This window comes from Homarus americanus, unplaced genomic scaffold (assembly GCF_018991925.1).
Source record: "Homarus americanus isolate GMGI-L3 unplaced genomic scaffold, GMGI_Hamer_2.0 scaffold24260, whole genome shotgun sequence".
NCBI classification, from domain to species: domain Eukaryota; kingdom Metazoa; phylum Arthropoda; class Malacostraca; order Decapoda; family Nephropidae; genus Homarus; species Homarus americanus.
Window position 1 is genome coordinate 11,725,243 of NW_024721079.1, and position 25,186 is coordinate 11,750,428.

Genomic DNA, 25,186 nt, shown 5'->3' on the forward strand with positions numbered 1-25,186 from the left:
GTTCTCTAAAACTGGCTGTACAGCGCGTCAGTTACCTCCCCATAAGAGGAAGGAGGTATGTTGGTGAAATAAATGACTCCTGACTTTTGAGGAATAAAGGCAGTATTCCACTTAACTACTGACTCATGATTGTCTTAGATAATAATGTCCTCGAGTTACCTCATCTTACTAAACAGTTATCACTTCCATCAAATAATAAAACAAAACAAAATCATCTGTGTTCATCCAATAATTTTCTGAGATAACATAACAAAACTAAGAATTTTATAAAGATCAATGTGGGCTAAGTTTTGACACTCGTTCCTTGAACACAGTAACTATCTAGAGTTTAGTTAGTTAGTGAGTTAGTAACTTTGTTAGTTAGTGAGTTCGTTAGTAACTTAGTTAGTTAGTTGGTCGGTTATGTTAAAATAGACTACAGTTTGGTTACCACTGCCCTGCATCGATAAACTGTATGACGTATATTATCACGACCTAAGCACAAGGACCTAGTGTATAATCTCATGTGTATGGATTTGGGATTCACGGGGATTCACGGGGGTTCACTGGAGTTCACTGGGGTTCACTGGGGTTCACGGGGGCTCATTGGGGTTCACGGGGGCATACTGGGGGCTCACTGGGGTTCACGGAGGCTCACTGGGGTTCACGGGGGCTCACTGGATATCATTAGGATACACTAGTGACTGGATTTTCTTGGAATTCAGTGGATCATAGCTGTTTATAATCCAAGAAGAATTAGTGTATCGCAGTATGTATTTTTTTTATCTGTCTATGGAAAAGGAAAGTTAAAACTTCAAAGTAATTCAAGAATGCTTACGAAACTTATATAATTATTGACATGGTAATTTATGTCTACAGTTATACCTCTCGGAGGGCCTCAGAATCACAAGGCCGCAAACGCCACCGCAGGGGAAATTGGAGTTAGTGGTACCAACATATTCTCTAAGATGAGTTCTGTCTTGTGGAGTTTGGATTTGAGGCTTTGTGTTACTCTCACATGATCGAAAATAGCAATAAAATACATTGATTTGTGGCTGAGGAGTAACAAACGAAAAACTTTAGGGGGTTGTTTCTCACTTTTTTAAAAAACGACGCATGCTGCCTTGCGATTCTAATTTCCAGGGACATTGAGAAATATGGATTACGGTAATGATCAACGTCAGTGGTTCTAAAGCTTCAGGGGGTTATTGTTTGGGGTCCAGCAAGCGACGCGGATAAAGTATTTTTTATTGTGTTTAGTCAGCCAATACAAGCCTGTCCTGACCTGACTGATAATGTTTTTTTGTCGAGTGTGACATTACACAGCCAATAATCAATTCTTGGTCATCCTTCTTCATGATGTACTGAACCTGGAAATGACCTTTTCTCCTGTTTTTGCTGATAAAACCTGTCGCAGCATGACAGTCTCATATTCACATTGTATCTATGTTCAACCAATACTTGTCATTACGTAGTGATTATCATTTATTAACATTTCTATGGGATTATTCCTTACAGGTAAAGAAGTTCAGCAGATGATGATAGTGTCATATTTCTAAAGGTTGAAGAACTAATCCAACCCAAGCTGTCCAGTCCTACCCTAGGGTCTTAACATGTTAGGTCTGCGTGACTCGTGCTGTTTATTGTCATCAAGAGAGACTTTAAAAAATCCCAGATCTATTCTCAGAAACACGGTGTCACGCGCCAGGTTGCCAGGCGCTCAGAATCCCAACGTGATGAAGCAGTGTGAGATTCATACAGCATCTCTAGCTGACATGTAATACAGTCTTACTTCATTCCGCAATGAGGAGTAAAACAACTGTAAAATGGCAAAAGCGTTCAAGTAACTACTAACTCTTACATGATATAGTCTAAAGCATAGCAGCAAATACTCAGCTCATACTGATGTATACTAGACGGTCATGTTCATTCTAACACATATACAGTACATATCACATAATAATGACAGAGCTTGAGCAGACCTAAGGTTGACTTAAACGTTTCACACGCGTACATAAAAAAAAATTGTGCTGTATCATAAGTAACACAATTGCAATATAATTTTGTTCTTTTAACTATTTCATCGATTCACTGTCAATACTCTACCTAAAGTGTTCTTCATGACATAAAAGAAAGGATCATAGGATGGTGGATATGTTTTATAAGTAGGCGTAAACAAACAACAATATTAGGAAAGGAACACTCGCCAGCTAATCGTAGTCTAAGTGTGAATTAGAGAAGACTGTCTATAAACATGTTACTATCTGTTTGAGAGGAAGGACCAATCAATAGCTAGTTAACAAGAATCTATTCAATAACTAGTCACTATTTTTTTAGATCTATTTCGAAAAGAAGGTCCAATCATGAGCTAGTTACTGTAGTGTGCCGTCACGGGAGGACCACTTATGAGCAAATTAGTTAGTTACCAATCAGGATACTTCCAGGCCAGTACTAATGTGTTCACAGTATGCCTACAGCTGATGGAAGGATCACTGTACATTGGCTTTCGACATAGTAGTTACTTGTTTTTTTATATATATTAATTATTGGATTGATTACGTTTCTCGGTGCAAATTATTATTCCGTAACGTTTTATTATAATTAAGTTTTTGATATTTTCTGTAAGATAAGGCATCACGTTGTTGTTGAGAAAGATATCAAGTTATAAGGATTGTTAAGGCCCTCCTCTCACCGCTTACCCAGTTTCCACCACTGGTTACCAGCGGCTTGGGTCGTATGTACAGAAGCAGCAGATATCTCACAAGTGTCGTCAAATTACCACTGGCTGTCCCGCCAGTCTCCGGTAATTTCCCAACAATCGGTATCGGTGTACAGACAACCAACAGGCAGGTAGATTTCCACCAGGTCACAGAAACACACATGTGCACTGTGGTCCCCTTTAATAATCACTAATTCTTCAATACCTCTCACTTCGTATATACAGTATAGTCAGCACACTACCAGTGTACAATTCTTTAGTCTTTTCACTTTGTATTGCTTACAACAATTCCACAATACTTGTACAACAATTAGCTTCAGTTGTCCTACCAGGCTTGTATTTCACACTCTGAACAGAAACGGTCAACTGACTCCAGGCCACCAGCTGCCGCTTATACAGTATACCCCATCAGGCGATCCGAGAACGCCCTAGCCCAATCCAGACAAGTCTGGGAAGTTCCAGTACGTTCTACTCTGATAGAAGCTTACAATAGGAAGCAAATCATAACAAAAATGGTGCAGTACATTGTATAAAATTCTTACATTAGTAATACATCAAAATATACAAGAAAATCTCCTCAAACTTGCCATAATAACTATTGCTTGGGATAGAAAATAATCAAAACATCTAGTTCACAAAATTTACAATACCAAATTATGCCTCAGCATTAGAGTATTTATGATATTTTACTTGCGGTGAAAATAATAATTTGTGAATATTTTCGGACATTACCATTATTATTTTCTTGTTTTAATAATTGAAACATATTATTAACCCTTTGAGTACGACGACTTATCCCCCTGAGCCTAATGTTATCATATATTGTCTCATTGCATTTGAAGGCCTAAGTCATCGTACTCAAGGTATTGATTCATCGTACTGGAGGCATTAAGACATCGTACTCAAAGGGTAAAACTACCATACTCACGCGGTTAATTATTATACTGAAGGGGTTAAGTCATTGTACAAATCATCAAACTCAAATGGTGAAGTCATTGTACTCAAAGGGTTAAGTTATCGTATTTAAAAGGTTAAACCATCGTATTCAAGGTGTTAAGTCATCGTATTCAGGTTATTGAGTCATCAAGTAGTTAAATCAACGTCCTCAAGGGTTTAGGTTATAGTACTCAAGGGTTTAGGTTATCTTTCTCATAGGTTTAGGTTATCGTACTCAAGGGTTTAGGTTATCGCACTCAAGGGTTTAGGTTATCGTACTCAAGGGTTTAGGTTATCTTTCTCATAGGTTTAGGTTATCGTACTCAAGGGCTTAGGTTATCGTACTCAAGGGTTTAGGTTATCGCACTCAAGGGTTTAGGTTATCGTACTCAAGGGTTTAGGTTATCTTTCTCATAGGTTTAGGTTATCGTACTCAAGGGCTTAGGTTATCGTACTCAAGGGTTTAGGTTATCGTACTCAAGGGGTTAAAATTATATCATATCCTGCTGAGTATCTATGGCAGACGGTCACTAACTAAACTAAACTATTAATTCGTTCCTACGTGCACATTAACACTACATCACACTGGCGTTCTTGTACAGTATATCTTAGCCTTACCAAATCTCACTTAAGCAAAGCCAATTTAACTTCATTTAACCGAACCAACCCTTACCAAAACAAATTTAACCTAGCCTTACCAAACCTAATTTAATCTAATCTAACCAAACGTAACCTTATCTAAACAGCTCTAATCTAACCTAACCTAACTTACTTAATCTAACCCTAACTTAATCAAACCTAAGTAGACTTAACGAAATATCACCTAACTTACCCTGAATTAACTCAAACTAACATCTTGTAACATAACTGAACTTAACCAAACCAAACTTAAACTAACCCAATTTAACTTTATCTAACACATCCTACTTAACTAGCCTGACCGTACTTAATTTAAACTAATCTAACATAACCTGACAAACTTTGCCTACACAACCAAACCAAACGTAACTTTACCTAATCAAATCTAATTTAAATCAACCTAACCTAACCTGATTTAACTTTACCTAACCAAACTTAAAACAACTTACTAACCACACGTAACTTAGCATAACACAGAGAGAGAGAGAGAGAGAGAGAGAGAGAGAGAGAGAGAGAGAGCAACTGTAACTGTAAGGCGAGAAGGATGGTAGAGAATATAATAGAAATAAAAGAGAAAGAATTATTTGATGATTTGGGAAGAAAAAATATTAAACAGTTTACAAAGATGATTACAAAGAGTGTGTGTGTGTGTGTGTGTGTGTGTGTGTGTGTGTGTGTGTAGGCAAGCTGACAAGTTCAAGAATTCGTGGCAACACACACGATTCAAACACTGACATCTCATTGACTACATTATTGTCCTCATCACCCGAGCCATGCGTGGCTCAGACCACTGCGACACTGATCATCGGCTCGTCAGAGCCAAGCTCTCACTTCACGTCGCCCCAAAACGGCGAAGGTAACAAGCTTCCAGAAGAGGTTCTAACACTAAGCATTTAGACTTTAGAGGATCCAGCAGTAGCACATGCCTTCAGATATCAGCTCGAACACGGGCTGATAAACAACCCAGATCCCAGTGCCGAATGGGGTCTTCTTGACACTGTCATGTCAAAAAGCTGCAGAGAAACCCTCGGCCAGCCCGAAAGAATACACCAGGACTGGTTTGATGAAAATGACTCGGAAATCAATGTACTCGTCATTGATCAACGTGCTGCTTTAACTGACTGGCAGAACAAACCTTAGTCTCGAACCAAAGTTGATACCTTCCACAAGACGAAAGCGGCAGCCCAGAGCAAACTTCGCAATCTAAAGAACGACTGATTTAAAAATAAAGCATGTGAAACGCAAAAACTTGCAGATCAATGCAAGATGCGCGAATATTTCAATTCCACTAAAACATTTTATGGGCCAATCACTCATGGCGCAGCCCCCCTCCGCTCATCCGATAGAATTCCCTAATTAAAGACGAAGAAGGCATCCTTCAGCGCTGGAAAGAGCACTTCCATTCGCTGCTCAATTTAAGCACTGATGTAGATGTCCTGACTACCCAGCAGGTCCCTCAACATCCAGAGCAGACCCACCTCAGCTATCATCCATCCCTGGATGAGGTAGCTACTGCCATCAAACAGATAAAAAATAACAAAGCCACAGGGCTTGATGGAATCCCAACCGATTTATATAAAGCAGGAAGACCTCTGCTCACCAGCCATCTCCTCTCTCTCCTGGAGAACATATGGCAAAAGAAGGAAATCCCCCAAGCTCATCAAGGGAGACCAGTCAGGCTGTAGTAACTAGCATGGGATCTGGCTTCTGTCTGTAGCTGACAAGATTATCACCCTATTCCTCCTAAACAGACTTCTTCCTGAGGCGGAAAACTTCCTCCCAAAATCTCAATGTGGCTTTAGCCATCACGTGGAACCATTGATATGATCTTTGTTGCTCGCCAGATACAGGAAAAGTGCAGAGAACAGAGTCGTGACCTGTACATGGCTTTGATCGACCTAACCAAAGCCTTCGACTCGGTCAACAGGAAAGCCCTCTGGAGGACCCTCAGCTGTGTCCTACACAATGGCACCCAGTCTGAGTTCTTCCCCATCCAAACGGGGGTAAAACAAGGATGATGCACTGGCGCCAACTCTCTTTTCCATTTTATTGGCTGCCTTCTTTACTCTTGCCAGTGCCAATTTAGTGGGTGAGTTGGAGATCCAGTACCGGATGAAGGGTTTTTCAACATAAGACGACTCCAGGCAAGAACAAAGGTGTCTGCAGCTTCCATCATTGAACTTCAGTGAGCAGATGACCTCACCCTTTCCGCTCGCACTGAACACGATCTACAGGAGATCTTGAACACCTACACAGATACTTATGCACACTTCAGCCTTGAGGTGAATGTACGCAAGACTCAGATTCTCTTTCAGCCTGCCCCTGGCTCAGCGACAACTTCACCAGCCATCCAGGTTAAAGGTACTACCCTCTCTAATGTTACCCAATTTCAGTATCTCGGCTCCCACCTGTCCACCAAAGTGGACATCGATTAAGAGATTCAACATCGGATCAGATGTGCATCTCGAGCCTTTGGCAGACTCCGTACCTGTGTGTTCAGCTGTAATTATCTACAAAGTTACATGTATACTGAGCAGTAGTCCTCCCCACCCTGCTATATGGCAGCAAGACATGGGTCACATACAGGAGACACCTCAAGGCACTTGAAAACTTTCACCAACGTAGTCTACATTCCATCCTCCGAGTTCACTGGGAAGAACAAATGCCAGTATTCTCGCTGACACCAACTCAAGGAGCATCGAGGCTACCATTATCCATGAATAACTATGTTGGCCTGGCCATGTTATCCGCATGGACCACAGTAGACTGCCAAAGGAGATACTTTGCAGTCACCTAACGAATAGTACATGTAATGCTGGCGGGCAACTGAAAATGTATAAGGATAGTCTAAGACAAACCTGAAAATGTGCCAAATGGACCCCCTCACCTGGGAGACGATTACTCCACACCGTAACGCTTAGAGGAGCACCACACGAGAAGGTGTCAATACTTTCGAGCTAGCCCGACTGCAATCCGAGCCAGACAAGAACCAACGCCGGAAAGACACTGCCGTTGCCCCTCCCGTGCTATATGTAGCCCTCCACATGTGAACGACTTTGCCGGTCTCGTATCGGCCTCTTTAGTCACCTCAAAACTCACTAATGAAGGTGACATCCTTAATAACTCATATCATTGTATCATAGTTGAATGATCGTCATATTTGATTCCGAGTGACAGCACAGTACAGTAGTAGTAGTAGGCCAGACCGGCGTGGGTGTGGTGTAGTGTCCTCCCTGATCTAAAGTGTTATTGCAGAGGACATATTCGGAGTGTGGGAGCGGGAATTTCACAGTGTGTCGGTGAATATCGGATGTCACCCTAAGCATTGTCACCGAAGGTTCTTCTCATCCCTTACGGCATTAATCGCAAATATTCCCTGTGTTCACCGTCGATCACCAAGCGAGTTTGTGAGTATTTGGATGAGCGGCTACTACAGCTGCCAGGTGCCAGTGCCAGTGTCGATAGGCCTACTTTGGCAGGGGTGGCATCGAGAGTCTCGCCCTTATGGGGCCAAGTGCTCTACGCTTGCGGTAGCCCCACCCCCAAGTAACGGTCACTCCCTGTAGTGTCGGCCGACCAAGTGAGTATATATAACTAATATTACATCAGGGCGACCACAGACACAGTGGTTATTTCTGCCAAGGATATATAAACAAGTGTTAGGTGTAACAATTCTTGCTCACAGTGTATCATTCTGATGTGTGGATTGTCACCCACATGGGGGTGGCCGACACACTCACGCGCGCACGTATGCCCCTACTACCCGGACACAGCAGTCCAGCCTGTCACCTCTCTGCCCTTTACTCATAAGAACTAGTTTCTTCTTTTGTATGGGACCAAAGCAAGTCGGAGGCGGACGTAACTGTCGCCCAAGGTGCAGAACACTATGCCGGGTAACAGACATTGCTGCGTCTGTGCTAGCCAGTTCCAAAATTGCACTAGCTGTGAATGTGCGAGAAACAACCGACCATGTGTGGTTTGCAGAAAGAGAAACAATTGTCGAAACCCACAAGGCAGGGAGCCGGCACAGGAGGCCACAGTGGATATCGCCGGGACCCAACCGCCCGATGATATCCTAAATGACAACAGTGAGTCTACTCAACCTGAAAATGAGGTACTAATAAACGCTGCTCCAATAGTAGCTGATGTCCACGAGGTGAATGAGAGACAGCCACCACAGTGGAATGGCATGTCGATGGAAAATGCTGACATATGGGTTAAAGAAACTTACTCAGAAACTGTCAGGTGGTCGCCAGCTAACCTGTTTGAACAACCCAAGTGTGCGGCCACCAAAAAAATGATTCGGGAGATGATTCACCTCATAAGTGAGTACATTCAGGACTGCTTCCTTATCCCTTTAACTCTTCAAATACTGGCAATAATACCACATCTATTCTGTCAGAGGACACACGCAAAGACTAAGCACAGAGAAAATGTAGCAGCAATGAAGAGAAGATTGACAATGTGGCAGAATGGGTCCCTTGATGATCTCCTATGTGAAGCAAGAACACTGCAAGAGAGACTAAAATTTATAGGAGACGGAAAGCAAGACACCGATGACGTTGCATGAAAATTTGGAAACAAAATGCGTGTGGTAAAAGTGTCTTTGGCAGTAAGATCTCTCACAGAGGAAGCCTCCGGTGGGGTTCTGCCAATAAACAGAGACACATTAAAACAACTAAATTAAAAACATCCCCCTGCAAGTGAAGACGAAGGCATCAAGTTCCAGGGTGACTATATCCCACCAAATGCTGTGCTGTTCGAGAAAATAACAGGAGGGATGGTGTGGAAAAAGGCACTGAAGACTCAGGGAGGTACCGGCCCTTCAGGTCTGGGTGCAAACGGGTGGAGAGTCATCCTCAGCACTAAAAAGTTTGGCCCCGTAGCAAGTGATCTCTGCACTGCCATTGCCGTCCTTGCAAGAAAGCTGTCATCCTCGTGCTGCCAACACCTTCATGCTCTGATGGCCTACCGTCTCATTCCCCTGGATAAGAATCTAGGATGTAGGCCTATAAAGGTGGGGGAAGTGCTGAGGCGGATCATCGGAAAATGTATAATGGAGGTGGTAAAGGATGATGTCAGGGCAGCAGCAGGGAACCTGAAAGTTTGTGCTGGCCACCAGGCCGTTCTCTTGGTGGACGCTTCTAACGCATTCAACATACTTAACCGCAAGGCCGCACTGCACAACATCAAGATCAAGTGTCCAAGCTTTGCAATGTATGTTGAAAACTCCTATAGGAATCCATCAGACCTTTATATAGTAAACAACAAGGCTCTAAGAGGGGATACCATCATACAGTCAACAGAGGGAACAACACAGGGGGACCCTGTTGCAATGGCAATGTATGCAATAGGCCTATCCGTACTCCAACACACAATAAAATTTGAAACAACCGAGGTCAAGCAAGTGGCGTACGCTGATGACCTTACAGGAGCAGGAAAAGTGGAGGACATCAAAAAGTGGTGGGACCTGGTAACATTACAAGGCCCACAAATAGGGTACCACCCAAGCGCCAGCTAGTCCTTCCTCATTGTGGAGCCAGAACATTATGAACGGGCAATGGAGTTGTTCGGTGGAAGTGAGGACAAAATAACAAAGGATGGCCAAAGACACCTAGGCGCAGTAATCGGCACGACGGATTTCAAGACCGAGTACGTAACGGGAAAGGTGAATGAGCGGATTAGGGAAATCCAAGCTCTGTCTGAGATTGCTAACACAGAGCCACATGCAGCTTTTGCGGCATTCACCCATGGAGTCAAGCATCGCTGACACTACCTGATGCACACTATCCCTGTTATCAGACCCCTCCTCCACCCTCTGGAAGAAGCTATCAGCGTCAACTTCATTCCCAAATTATTGAAACACTCTCACTTAACCCCAGCAGAAAGATCACTCCTTGCACTACCACCGAGACTGGGAGGAATGGGACTGACCAATCCAGAGGAGATTGCTGCCACCGAACATCAAAACTCAGTTAAGCTCACAGCAGCCCTCACGGACCACATAATAGCTCAGAACGCAACAGAGGAGGTGGATAACATTGAAGTGAACAAGATTCGAAGGTCTATATGACAGAACGACAGCACGGCCAAAGTGATAAGTTGCAGCAACTGTTGCTGCAAGTACCAGAGAATTTGAAAAAAAAGTAGCTATAGCGCAGGAGGTGGGCACCTCGGACTGGTTAACTACGTTACCGATAAGGGCAAATAGTTTCAGTCTCAATAAACAAGAATTTACAGATGCCAATGCTCTAAGGTACGGTAGGCCAGTAGAAGGATTGCCCTCCCAATGCGTGTGTGGCTCTTCCTATGACGTCGATTATGCCATGGTGTGCAAGAAAGGGGGTTTCATATGTATGAGGCATGACGAAGTAAGGGATCTCACAGCAAATATGTTGAAGGAAATCTGCCGTGATATCAGGGTAGAACCGACCCTCCTTCCATTGGACGGAGAGACTTTCCAACATAGAACTTCAAACACATCCAACGAAGCCCGCGTGGACGTCAGTGCTCGAGGATTCTGGATGCGGGGACAGCGAGCCTTCTTCGACATCACGATTTTTTATCCCATGGCCGCATGTCACCGAAAATTAGCTCTCGATGCTGCACACAGGAGGAACGAGAACGACAAGATAAGAGCATACGGGGAGAGAATTCAGAACATTGATCAAGGTAGCTTCATTTCTCTAGTGTTCACAACCTCTGGTGGGATGGGACCAAGTGCAAGATGCTTCTACTCCAGACTCGCGGAGGTGATATCCGAACAGAAGCAGCAGCCCAGAAGTTATGTTACAGCCTGGATGAGATGTCGACTGTCCTTCTCTCTCCTTCGGTCAGCTTTGACGTGCCTCAGGGGAACGAGAGCATCGGCCCCAGAGCCGACAACATTTGCAGATATATTGACTATGAGGCTACAGTCACTGAATGCCTCATAGATGTGCGGCTCAACTAACACAACACAGCTAGGATAGCTACTTATGTATTAGGATATTTAATATTAAGGTAATAAAATAGTGGCGAAGGTATGGCTATTGGGGGAGGCTGGAGGTCAAATATCTAAAAAAAAAGTAGTATTAGTATTAGTAGTAGTAGTAGTAGTAGTAGTGTGTGTGTGTGTGTGTGTGTGTGTGTGTGTGTGTGTGTGTGTGTGTAATAATATTAATAATAATAATTACCGGTTTATTGAAAAAGTTCTGCAGCCCGAAGGCTGAAAATATACATTGGACATAAATGACTTATTAAATGCATTGACATTGGTGGTTTAACAAAAGCCTTCATTAAAGGAAGGTAAAGGAACATACAGTGAACATGCAGATTAATGTTTACAGTGGAGGTCACGTCGGTCACATAGGCTGAGGTATTGAACAGCAAACACGTAGTGTAGTACCTCCCTCACAGATGGTGTTATGAGGGACCTGACGTGGTGTAGTACCTCCCTCACAGATGGTGTTATGAGGGACCTGACGTGGTGTAGTACCTCCCTCACAGATGGTGTTATGAGGGACCTGACGTGGTGTAGTACCTCCCTCACCGATGGTGTTATGAGGACCTGACGTGGTGTAGTACCTCCCTCACCGATGGTGTTATGAGGGACCTGACGTGGTGTAGTAACTCCCTCACAGATGGTGTTATGAGGACCTGACGTGGTGTAGTAACTCCCTCACAAATGGTGTTATGAGGGACCTCATGTGGTGTAGTAATTTCTTCACAGATGGTGTTATGAGGGACCTCACGTGGTGTAGTAATTCCCTTCACAGATGGTGTTATGAGGGGCCTCACGTGGTGTAGTAATTCCCTCACAGATGGTGTTATGAGGGGCCTCACGTGGTGTAGTAAGTCCCTCATAGATGTTGTTATGAGGGACCTCACGTGGTGTAGTAATTCCCTCACAGATGGTGTTATCAGGGGCCTCACGTGGTGTAGTAATTCCCTCACAGATGGTGTTATGAGGGGCCTCACGTGATGTAGTAATTCCCTCACAGATGGTGTTATGAGGGGCCTCACGTGGTGTAGCAATTCCCTCACAGATGGTGTTATGAGGGACCTCACGTGGTGTAGTAATTCCCTCACAGATGGTGTTATATGAGTGAGGTGTGGTCCCATTCCTCCCTATCGTGGACGGATTAACACATCGCTGCTCGTTGTTGAGTTATCACCGGGTACCTGGGACCTCACTGTGTGAAGGTTAGCCAGGGTACGACTCAGCTGTTACTGTTGAGTTGTTCTCACTGACTTAAGCACTGTTAAGCACTGTTCAACACTGGTTCCATTCCTTTCCTAAATGAAATTGTAACTTTTGGAGAAAACTCGATATTGCGGTGGGGAGGAGGAGTTCAGGGGAGGGAGTTGGTATGGATCAACTTAACAGTTGACCTGGCTGCTCTCAGAGGAGCCAGGTACGTCTTGACCCTTCAGTGGTCAAGGATGACGTGTGTGTGTGTGTGTGTGTGTGTGTGTGTATATAAGAATAAGAGCGAGTTAATTTAGGTAGGGCTTTGGATAAGTTCCATATTGTTTGGGTAAGTTCCATATTGTTTGGGTAAGTTTCATATTGTTTGGATACGTTTCATATTGTTTGAGTAAGTTCTAGATTGTTTGGTTAAGTTCCAGAAGGTTTTTGGATGCGTACCGAACTGTGTTAGGTTTAGTTTAATAAAGATGAAGAATAACTATATAAGGGTCTCCCTTAGAATGCAAAATATGAGTAAAAGAAAATGTTTATGACGGGAGACTTTGATAAATGAATCTGTACGATGGTTTGATAGGAGTGACGTGATTATACGAATATGTGTACAGTAAAACATCTATTTAACGAACTATATGGGGAGGAAAGTCCATTATAATGAGGGTCCATTCGGTATGAAGGGTCCATCTAACGAACCATATAGAGATGAAAGTCTGTTAAATCGAGGATCTGTTAAATATGACCCCCCCCCATCTCACGGATTATATGGAGAGAGAAGCCAATATATGGAAGTTTCACTGTACTGTATATCGTCAATAGGCCATTGACTGTCAACAGTAAATATAAAGAGAAGTTCGTAAGTATCTCCGAAAATATGGGAGATTGAAAAAGAAACTTTATGAGTGAAGATATAGATTTTTTTTCTAAACTAGATAATGAATACGCTGTGAATGACTTGTGTATTCACGAGTAAGGTGGAAAGTTAAAAATGGCAAAAACTGGTCTAAACTGGGATATTAAAGCAGAAAATAAAATGAAATTGTTTGTATGGGCTAAGCTGTAAATATTGTATGTCGAGAAGCCGCAATACAGACCAAAACACACGAACAATGCAAATGACTTTCTTTTAGCATATCAGAAAAAAGGAGAAATATTAAAATAGTAACTGATGTAACAAATGTGACTGTTTTGCCAGCAAGTAACAGTCAACAGGTAACATGCATCCATCCTACACAGGTGGTAAAGGTCATCTAGGTGTTCCTTCAAGTGATGGAATATCGAGATCCGTTTACGAAATCTACATAAAATAAACAACATATCCAGACAGATTTAATTCTACTCCTAATCAGTCTCATTTCAACTAATATTGGGGACATAACCACTAGCCAATCGAGAATGGTAAAAAATAAAACAGTGGCTAGCTAATTACCACACTGGGCAGAGAAGGTAGCGGTCAGCATCGAGTACAGTATATGGTTCTCACTAATGAGGTGAAGTTCAGATTTGATTTATTTATTTTTGGGGTCCAGCTAAAGCATTGTCCAGGTTATAGTTTGGCAGGAGGAGAATAGCGCTTGCGAGACATGGTTGGTAAGAGAGGCGGCAACATGGGGTCGTGACACTCTCCTTTACATCCCTCATCTGAACCCGCCAAAACCTCAACTCACAAACCCCTTCAGGAAAACAACTTATCTAAAACTTACGTATGCTAAGTAGCTTAAATACGATAAAAGGATCAGCTAATGCAGGTCTCATTCCATTTCAGTTTGACTTGTTATTTTCGTTAGGGTTTCAAGAGGTTCAAGAGGGATTTAGAGGGCTCGGTAAAGGTTCCCATACTCGCCGCTCTCGTATCACTCATCACCCAAACATAACAGTTGCTTACTTATGCTTTTAGTCAATGTGATATATATTGAAAACATCTCTAGAAAAATAACAGGGAATAATTAGTGGCAGATATAGTCGTTGGCGTCATATGTGTTATTACTGCACTTCAACAACTAAGGCCTTTAATAGTGTTTAAGATTACCAATTACACTCGTCCATTAACAAATACAAATTATAAAAGATAGAATTTTCTGGATTTTTTTACAATTATAATCATGAAGTAATAATAATAATAATAATAATAATAATAATAATAATAATAATAATAATAATAATAATAATAATAATAATAATAATTGGAAGTATATCGTTTCCATTTTATTAATTTTCAAAAACAAAGACTAAGTTTAAGAAGATAACAGCTATCTAGCCATATTATCAACAAGTTACTCTAACTTGTTGAACAGCCTCAGCGAAGGGGCGTGAACAAAGTTTTTTTTTTATAAGCTTACTGACTGTAGATACGTTACAACAGTAGGCGCTTAGCTTTATCTACTAACTGTATCTCAACAGTTATATACCAGTTACTAATTGACTAGAAACTGCTACAAACACTTGGAATATTTACTGACTAACTGTACTGAACACGTAGCAGAAGTTCAACGTTGAGAGATAAGCGTTAAGACGGTTAACGAGGGATGTGGCTGTTGAGAGGTTGTAACAGCAAGACGTTGATAAAAGGGAAGAGGTAAATATTAAAGACGAATGTGTCACAAGTACCAAGGGAAGCTTCTATTGTAATGAATAAATTAATCGTGAACTGAAGAGTTCCATCTCTTTTCTCTTCAGTTTTTCATTGTTTTTAGAGTTTATATACACAGGTGTTATGAATTAAAGGTTGGTTAAGTAGCTTCACGCAACACTGCTATAGAATTTGATTTAGAATACTGCACTGTTTACTGAATAAAGAAATTGCAATACCATAGATACATATTTTGTCCTCTAATGCAGGTGTGTTAAGGATGAGATAATCTACACTAGTTAACTATTGTGAGCGCCACTGGTAGCAGTAAAACTCATGAAGCTGCGTGGTAGAACTGAGAACGGTGATGAAGAAGGGCTCAAGCCAAAGCCATCACGTTAGTAATAGTTATCAATGCCATTAAACCAGCTGGATGGGTGAGCCGTGGACTAAGCTACAGCGAAACAAGGAAGGAGCAGCTAAATAACTTCTCTGACCTGTTCGTCAAACCTCCATGTCCGTCTTTCTTTTGGAAGTGACCAATACTGGCGAGTCCAGGGGAGAACAAGGTGTTAGTTCCCCCCGTCAGTGCACTCTTTCTCTCTCTATTGATTATTTCATTTTACGCATTTTACCATTATTCATAATACTTCTTGCTATTGAATTAAGAATTTTGCCAAAACTACTGTCAATCAAGATAATTTAATGTTACTGTCACATAACTGTATTAATAAAAAAAAAATAAATGCTATATTTTTGGTTATGTACAACTGCAAAAATTATGTTGGTTCATAATTATGATTTCGAAAGTTTGAAAAACAGAGTGACGTCTCAACTACAACATAGAAGTAACAAACTTAAGAGACATAGTGTGAAGCCACGCAGATAATGATGTAAGACACTTCACCTTTGTCCTGTAATCTTCTTCTTGTTGGGCTGGCGGAGGTGCATCTCCCACATGGGCGCCGGCAGCTGAGTCCTTGGGTAGGGCTCCAGCGGCTGAGACTGATCTTCTTCGAACAGTGGCGTTGGCGGCGTCTCCTGCGAGTCAGTTCGCTCCAGCTCCCCGGGACGCGCTGTGGAAAGATCTTTCTATGTAAGACATAGAGTGAACATCCAACTGTTGACTAAACCATACATTGTAAGATGTCAGGTTATCAAAGTGTTGACAGTCGTAAGATGTCAGAAGATGTGAGGTTATCAAGGTGTTGACAGTCGTAAGATATGAGGTTATCAAGGTGTTGACAGTCGTAAGATGTCAGAAGATGTGAGGTTATCAAGGTGTTGACAGTCGTAAGATGTGAGGTTATCAAGGTGTTGACAGTCGTAAGATGTGAGGTTATCAAGGTGTTGACAGTCGTAAGATGTGAGATTATCAAGGTGTTGACAGTCGTAAGATGTGAGGTTATCAAGGTGTTGACAGCCGTAAGATGTGAGGTTATCAAGGTGTTGACAGTCGTAAGATGTGAGGTTATCAAGGTGTTGACAGTCGTAAGATGTGAGGTTATCAAGGTGTTGACAGTCGTAAGATGTGAGGTTATCAAGGTGTTGACAGTCGTAAGATGTGAGGTTATCAAGGTGTTGACAGTCGTAAGATGTGAGGTTATCAAGGTGTTGACAGTCGTGAGATGTGAGGTTATCAAGGTGTTGACAGTCGTAAGATGTGAGGTTATCAAGGTGTTGACAGTCGTAAGATGTGAGATTATCAAGGTGATGACAGTCATAAGATGTGAGGTTATCAAGGTGTTGACAGTCGTAAGATGTGAGGTTATCAAGGTGTTGACAGTCGTAAGATGTGAGGTTATCAAGGTGTTGACAGTAGTAAGATGTGAGATTATCAAGGTGATGACAGTCATAAGATGTGAGGTTATCAAGGTGTTGACAGTCGTAAGATGTGAGGTTATCAAGGTGTTGACAGTCTATCCCACAGTGACCTCTCTAGGGTGAGGTTAGGTTCAGAGACCCAGACAGATTGTGCTATATGTTGGGCATGAGAGGTTGACTCACCGGTAGCATCAATGGCCGCCTCAGCCACATCTTCAGCCCCTCTGTCAAATGGATTGAATCTGGGTGTTGTATCGATGAAAGCAGTGGTGCCAGCAACTGCGGGGGGCGGCGCCAACACTGGGACTGGTGACACTGCCCGTGGGGAAGCTCCTGACGCCTCTAGCCCAGCAGGCCTGCAAACACACCAGGATGATAATAACAATAATAATAATAATAATAATAATAATAATAATAATAATAATAACAATAATAATAATAATAATAATAATAATAATAATAATAATAATAATAATAATAATAATAATAATAATAATTATTATTATTATTATTACAATAATGATTATAACAAAAACAATTTAGACTGAGTGTATACATCATTAAATTTTCAACTGTCTCAGCCAAACTAAAACTTATATTGCACAATATAAATATTTGACATTTTGGTAAAAGAATATTGTTATGAGAGATAAAGGTTATGAGTAGAACTATTTTTTGATAATTCATTATATCTGAAATAGGCGATAAGTGAAAGCATGTAAATGTTATGTTGATTCAGTTTGAATTAAAAAAAAAAGATATTGAAACAAAATAATAGTTGGGGTGAGTAAGACGAGCCCCAGGTGCTGAAGGTACTGACTTGATAACCACACTCATTGGTCCCTCGTCCGAATCTGCCGAAGTCTGTCGTGCAGCTCGACGTGGGGTGGACTGTGGGACGGGCGGCGGCTCGTTCATGGCCAGGAAGGCGTCGAAGGTGGCACTATCACCAAAACCGAACCCTTCAGTAGGTACCCCACCTGGTCCACCTGTGTCGCCCCAAGGTGAAGATGCTGTGGGGGAGGGAAGAAAGATATTAATGGTAATTCTGCTTGATTTTTCTAAACAATAGTGCAGTCATGTTGATAAGAAAGACTTAATGTACTGTATATATAGAATTATTTAAACTAAATGGAATGATCTGGATATATATTTCCTTCAAGCAAAATATTAAAATTACCAGGAGTTTTTTACGTGAGCTGATTTCATCTTTTTAGTATTACTATAGGAAAGATGCCCCCAGGTTATTAGTTTTCCTCCATTTCTAGTTCCTCTTATATTGAAGACCTAAACACTGACGAAATATGTTGTGGGCCGTTTTTAAAACTCACCTCGTACTGAAGAGGCGAATGGGTCGACATGGAGCTCGTCTCCCTCTTCAACGACAGCACTGTCGAATCTGGCAGAGAAGGCGTCAAATTCTTCATCCGTGGCAACCTTCACCCCACCAACAGAAGTGGGAACTGCCTTCACGGGCAGCGCTGTGGTCGGTACTTTGGACGGGGGAGCAAATGGATTGACCATCGTATTCCCATCACTCTCAGCGAAGATATCTAATGATGGCTCATCACCTCCTCCAAATAAGCTCATGCCGACATTTGGTGCTGGGGCTGTAGAACCAAAGAGAGCTGCCCCGGTGGAGTCTGCTCCTGGTGGTACTGGAACTGTAGTTGGTTCACTTCCAAAAATATCGAAACCTGAGGAACCAGTTGAGGAAGTGTTATTGAACAGACCCGCCGCAGGTGATGCTGGAGGCGCAGGCTGAGCAACTTCTCCAAAGAGACTGCTTGCTGGAGAAGCTGGAGGCATATCACCAAAGAGACCAGCTGCTGGAGAAGCTGGAGGTTCAGGTTCTGAAATGTCGCCGAAAAGACTTGCAGCTGGAGGAGCTGTTTGTGGTGCGCCGAAAAATGCATCATTATTAGTCGTAGTGCTCGAATATGAACTCGACGTATCTCCAAATAATGCTGATTCAGAGTCAGGTTTGGAGGGCTCTCCGAAAGCGTCTGGAATTCCAAAAGCATCATTTTCTCCAAAAGCGGTGGAGTCTCCAAATGCATCCATCGCACTATCCTTTGGCTCACTCGTGGAAGACGGAATATCCAGTATACCAAACGCATCACTAACATCTGTTTTGCTCTGATCTCCTAAACTATTGATTTCACTCGCTGATTCGGGTTGTGTAGGTTTTACTGGGGTGCTCAAGTGACTCGACACTTCTGGAGAATTTGACTGTTCGCTGTTCACTGTTGGAGGAGCTGGCTCAGGAGAGCCAAACGCTTCCATGGCTTCCACCTTTTCTTCGTTTGCTGAAGATGAATCCTGGGTCTCTGTACCTAATACAGGTATTTTGTTAGCTTCTTCATTAATGTCCTGATAAGTTGCTTCAATCACAGTGGGTTCACTGTCAGTCTGCTCACTGGTCTGTTCGGGGGATACAGATTCTTCCATTTGCGTTGTTTCACTTTGACTGTCAGGAGGAAGGAAATATTCTGAAATTGCAGGCGTTTCACTTGAGACAGATTCCTTGTCAGACGGGGTGAGAATACTCGAGGCCTTGCTTACCTCTTCTCCAGATAACACACTGGCAGGTTTCGAGTCATCAACAGGAGCACCAGAGAGGAGGTCAGTGGCAGTCTCTTTATCCGCTGCACTCTTTTCAGCGGATAAAGCTGACGACAATAAGTCATCAGATAATAAATCAACTTGCGGTGATTGTTTTCTTTGAGGCATATTAAATAAACTAAGAATATCTTGGTTGGTTCTGGGTTTTAAAGGTTGAGAGTCACCAAAGAGGTCAAATTCATCTGAGGTAGCAGGTGTAGGGTGCGGTGCTGTATTGGTAGTAGCCTTAGTGTCATCCATCTCGGGGTCACTCATGTCTATAGTTTGACCAAAGATGGCACTGAACGCATCAGGGTCCTTTTGGGGAGAGGTCACGTGTATGTCTGGTGTGGGGCTGCGAGAGTTGGCTGCGCCACTCCCAGGTGATGGACATGGAGTTCTGGTTGTGTTCAGTCTTTCATGTAATGTGTCTGTAGTTGCCTCCATGGCCCCTATAACAGTTTGTAGAAGATCTTTTGTTTCTTTGGATGGAGGTGGAGGCCTTGGTGGTGGTGGTCTTCCTGGGGCTGTGGTGACCTCTTGTGCAATGGGACCGTCATTCATCAGATCAACAATGGGGGAGGATGGTGCAGGCGGTCGGGCTGGAGGCATTGGGGGATGGTGGGCCACCTGTGAAACCGCTGGAGGCGACACTGGACTGCCGAAAAGATCTTCTGAAACTTCATTTACTTGGGAAACAGGTGTGCCAAAGAAATCTGCCTGGGTTTGTGGCGTTGCTTCACTAAAAGGCTGTGATATATCGGAGGCAACAATACCAAAGGGATTCATGTCGGTGGGGTACGACACCGGGTCCCCAAAGAGACCGGCAGCAGCGGCATTAGAGTCATCAATCTGATCACTGAATGGATTGATGCCAGTATAAGTCGCTTCAGAATAGTCAAATGCCCCTCCCATAAGGAAGGGGTTGATGGCAGCATCTCCAACATCAGCTGGTGGTGCGGGGTCGTCGAAAAGGAAAGGATTCTTCACGTTCCCACTGAAATCCATTTTGGCGATCTTGAGATTCAAAGAACGTTAGAAGTATCAAAGGGATCCTGAGAGGCACTCAGTAGTTCCGTTTCAAGGTATTTTAGTTCAACTTTGCTTGGCGCAATGTCAGCAGCTATTGATGTATCGAATGGATCGTAATCATCAAGAGTGGTTTCCACTGACTTTGCCTGCAGTGCCTTTATAGGCTGGTCAGAAATATTATGGTCGTCAGAAGAATCCAGAAGATTCACTGGAGTTGCCGACTTTTGAACTGGAAGAGGTGACCGCTTTGGGGTTTTGTTCTCTTCTCGAGGATCGAATTCGTCGTCACTCAAGTTCCTTTTGGTTCCTGAATCGGAAAGAAGTTCAGACTCGAGAGTTTTCAGTTCAGTATTACCAAATCTATCAGCAATTGATGTATCAAAAGGATCGAGCTCTACAGGTTTCTCTCCTCTTGTCTCTGGAACTGGTTGAAGGGTCGGTCCTAGGCCTGGTGTGGGTGATGTGCTGAGGAAGTGATCAGTCGTGAGCGTTGATGTATCACTAGATACTGAGAGTGAATTGAAACCTGTTTTGTCACTCGAGGCTAATTCGTTTTCTTTTGAAAGTAAAGATTCTTCAAGAACTTTAATTTCGGTTTTACCAAGTTTGTCAGCAATGGAAGTATCAAAGGGGTCGAAGTCTTCGGGAGTGGTTCCTTCTTGAGGCTCCTGAGCTACGCTAAGGCTTGGTTGAAGTGGAGCGCTGTTGTCAGTAGGAGTTGCAGCTAGGAGACAAGGAGGTGGACGTTCTGGTCTCTCAGTTCTCTCAGGCTTTGCTGAAGCTAAAGGCTTTACAGTTTCTTCTATTCTTGGATCAAACTCGTCGAAATCGTTTGATAAAGGGAGTTCCTTAGCTGACAAAAATTCGTTCTCCAGGTGCCGAAGTTCTGTCTTTCCAAATTTTTCAGCAATGGAAGTATCGAATGGGTCAAGTTCCTCGTCTGTATTTACTGATTTTAACTCTGTAAGAGCAAGGAGTTTGAAGTCTGTTGGAGTTCTTGCTGGTGAAGCAGTTAACAAACAATGGGGCAGGGCTGGGGATGATGGCTGAGAAGGTCTTAGGGGCTTGGCTGGGGATGAAGGTCTAAAGGGTCTTGGGGGTCTGGTTGGGGCCTCTGTTTCCGCCCGAGGATCAAAGTTTCCCTCGTCTTCAACCTTTTGAGAAGATGAAGTCACGAGAAACTCACTCTCGAGAACTTTCAGCTCAGTCTTTCCGAATTTATCGGCAATAGATGTATCGAAGGGGTCAAAGTCGTCAAGCTGGCTTTCAGAGAACTCGGATGCTGGTTCAAGTGCTGGCTGAAGAGGCGTCACTTCGTCCAAGGGTGTAGCTGCTAGGAGACACTTAGGAGAGGAAGGTAGAATAGGTTTGATTGGTAACTTGAGTACTTTGCTTCTAGGATTACTGGCAGTAACTGCACCTACGTCCTGTGTGCTTTGTTGAGTCGACAAAAATTCATCCTCAAGGGATTTGAGTTCTGTTTTCCCGAAGTTATCAGCAATTGATGTATCAAAAGGATCAAATGCGTCGTCTTCTGGAACTTCGGTAGTTATAGCTGCAGGTCGTAGTGATGGATTAGTGTCTGTGGGTGTTGTAGCAAGAAGATGGACTTGAAATACTGCAGGACGAGGCGGGGGATTCTTCTTTACCTCAGGATATTCCTGCTTTTCTGTCTGCTGTACCTGATCTGGCTGAATAAGAAATTCAGCTTCTAAAGTCTGTATTTCAACTTTGGCAGCAATGGATGTATCAAATGGGTCAAAGTCATCCACTTGAGAATCCTGAGGAGCGAGAACGGGAGCTGAGGTTTCTTCGTTCTCAGTGCTAGTGAGTAGACACGGAGCTGCTGGTCTACTTGGGAGTGAAGGTCTGACAGGGACTTCTGTTAGAGGTTCTTCTGCTCTGGGGTTGAAATCAAAGTCAGAGTTAGTCTTCTTTAGAGTCTGTGCAACTTCTGCTTCTGGGCCACTGATTAATTCAGTCTCAAGAACTTTCAGCTCAGTTTTGCCGAAGCTATCAGCAATTGAAGTGTCGAATGGGTCAAAACTGTCAGATTTTTTTAGCCGACTTTCTAACTGTGGCTGTAAAGTTTCACGAAGATCGCTGTCGGGCTCTGTTAAAGCAAATGGATCTACCGGCAAATGTTTATCTGCTATCGAGGTATCAAACGGATCTTCTGGTTCAGTAGTCTCTTCGTGGGTGGTGGGCGCTGTTGGCCGTGGAGGTGGTGGCTTCGCGGGTCTGACTTTCTGTTTCTCTTCTCTTAATGCCTCGTCAGCAAACCCAACGTCAAATGGATCCTTTACCTCAACAGTAGTATCCTCTGGTCCTAGTACTTGAGCTGCAACTGAAGTGTCAAATGGGTCGTCCTCAAGTTCTACTTCTTTTTCCTTAGCTTTAGCAACTGACTCAGCAGCCAAAAAGGCAAATTCTGCGTCAAACTCGTCTTCAATGGCGTCCTGATCAGCAACCACTAGAGATTCGTTGGTTACTTCAGATTTGTCTATAATATCAAATTCAGCAACAAGATCCTTCAGATCAAGATCTTTGCCGTTATCGGGTTTTGTTTCTTTAGAATCTTGATCCTCTCCCAAAGATTCTAAAAATTCACTTAAGTCAACTACTTTGTTCTCGCCCTCACAACCATTGTTGACAATTACGCTGGTAGATTTTTTGTCCTCGTCTTGTGTAGAAGGAACGACAGGTGAGGAGGACCGAGGGGTGGCACATAAGACAACACCTGGTTCAGGAAGATCAACGTCTAGGTCTCCAACACAGAAAATGTCAATGATATTAGTTTCTTCTGTTTTCTGATTATCCTCTTCTTTTTCACTAGTTTCGCCAGTCTTTACACCATTCTCATCATCATAAACGCCAGAGAGCAAGTTAATCTCTTTTTGTATCACTCTACGGCGTTTTGAATTCGCGATAGTTGTGGACTGTTCGGCGCTTTGGACATTACCAGTCAAAACTTCAACTGCGCAACCAAGATTCACAAGTTTCTTTTTCTTTTCTGGTTTCTTTGTTTCGATTACTTTTGGCCTCTTGGGCTCATCGATATGAAGAACTTTATTGACAACAGAAGTGTCAAAGGGATCCGGTTCGTTTGGATCAGCTGATGTAGGGCTGTCTGGGATGTAATGGAGTTTCACCTGACCGCTCTCTACATTATCAACGTAGGTGGTATCAAAGACCTCGGTGAAATCATCAAGGTCAACGTCAGGAAGGTCTTCTATGAAGTGAAGTGGTGCTGGTTCTGACTCAGGCTCAGGTTCTGGCTGTGGCTCTTCTTGACGTTCTTCCTCTACCTCATTCCCGTCATCGATACCTCCTGCCTCGAGGTCAACCCACTTCTTCCCGCCGCTTGGAGCTACAGGAGTGACCGAGACGGAAGTAACCTCGGTGGTGGGTTCGGCTGGTTTCTCCTCCTTTTTATGGAAAAAACTCGCCTCCTTGATGTGTACGAGATTATCACTAGTCTTCTTGAGGACAGTGTCGGTGGCAGCGAAGAAATTCCTCCAGTCGTTGTCTCCGCCACTTGAGGATGACTCTTTAGCGTCTGAAGCAGCTGTAGCGCCTTCAGTAGTCGCTGAGGGTTCCTGCTGGAGCTGCTCTGGCTCTTCGCTATTCTCCTCCTGCTGCTGCTGCTGCTGCTGCTCCTGCTGCTGCTGCTGCTGCTGCTGCTGCTGCTGCTGCGGCTGTTGCTGCTGCTCGGCAAGACGACGTGCGTTCTCCTCCTTTTCTCGTTTATACTTTTCTAATTCCTCTGGGGTAAATAACTCATCATTTTTTTCCTTCTTTCCTTTGATCTTCTTTTTGATTCCTTTTTTTATTTTGTGCATCGTATTCCGTCGATGGAGAGAACCTGAAAAAGGAGAAAGCACAACATTAATATTTTTACTTCACAAACTGGTACTACAAGTGCTGATGGGTGTAAACATCAAACAAGAACAATTATAAATTCCAATAATAGAAAACACTAACATGTGTATGTGTATATATATATATATGTATATGTATATATATATATATATATATATATATATATATATGTATATATGTATGTATGTATGTATATATATATATATATATATATATATATATATATGTATATATGTATATGTATATATATATATATATATATATATATATATATATATATATATATGTAATATGTATGTATATATATATATATATATATATATATATATATATATATATATATATATATATATGATTATATGTTCAAAGTCCGCGTGTTATATGGACTAAAAATGAAGTATACATGGTACCTCGTGTTTCATACCAGCTGGATTCGGTAAAATGCTACTGACATCCACATAAGCAGCATGGGCAGTTCCCAATGAGAGGTTCACGGTGCCATCAGCTCGATGAACAGGCTTTGTGTGAAATATCACATAGTCTAGAACTGCTTTTAGTGCTCTTGTAGTATGGTTGGTAGAATTCCCTGGTCCCATGCATTAGGTCAAGGGTTCGAGTCCTGGCTGGTGAGGTCATTGATTATATGTTCAAAGTCCGCGTGTTATATGGACTAAAAATTAAATATAAATATATATATATATATATATATATATATATATATATATATATATATGCTGATAACCACAAGGAAAAAAGAAAACACGAAGTTCCCAAGCGCTTTCGTGTAATTCACATCTTCAGGGGTGAGTACAGTCTG

The 25,186-nt window shown here is 42.6% G+C and overlaps 2 protein-coding genes across 7 annotated transcripts in view; both read right to left on the bottom strand.

Annotated features, from left to right (window-relative positions):
* The window catches only part of LOC121861556 (protein stoned-B-like), a 44,774-nt gene extending 24,311 nt beyond the window's left edge, over positions 1–20,463 (bottom strand). Inside the window, exons 1-4 of the mRNA XM_042359427.1 lie at positions 18,183–20,463; positions 17,672–17,864; positions 17,035–17,207; positions 15,935–16,103 (exon numbers count right to left, since the gene is read on the bottom strand). Of these exons, the coding sequence (XP_042215361.1) occupies positions 15,935–16,103; positions 17,035–17,207; positions 17,672–17,864; positions 18,183–20,463 (2,816 nt within the window). The remainder of the gene's footprint in view (positions 1–15,934; positions 16,104–17,034; positions 17,208–17,671; positions 17,865–18,182) is intronic.
* A 17-nt stretch (positions 20,464–20,480) lies between these two features.
* The window catches only part of LOC121861557 (protein stoned-A-like), an 88,340-nt gene continuing 83,634 nt past the window's right edge, over positions 20,481–25,186 (bottom strand). For all 6 annotated transcript variants that reach the window (XM_042359429.1, XM_042359431.1, XM_042359432.1 and 3 more), the window contains exon 2: positions 20,481–24,352. In XM_042359429.1, the coding sequence (XP_042215363.1) occupies positions 20,481–24,329 (3,849 nt within the window). In that variant the 5' untranslated portion in view covers positions 24,330–24,352. The remainder of the gene's footprint in view (positions 24,353–25,186) is intronic.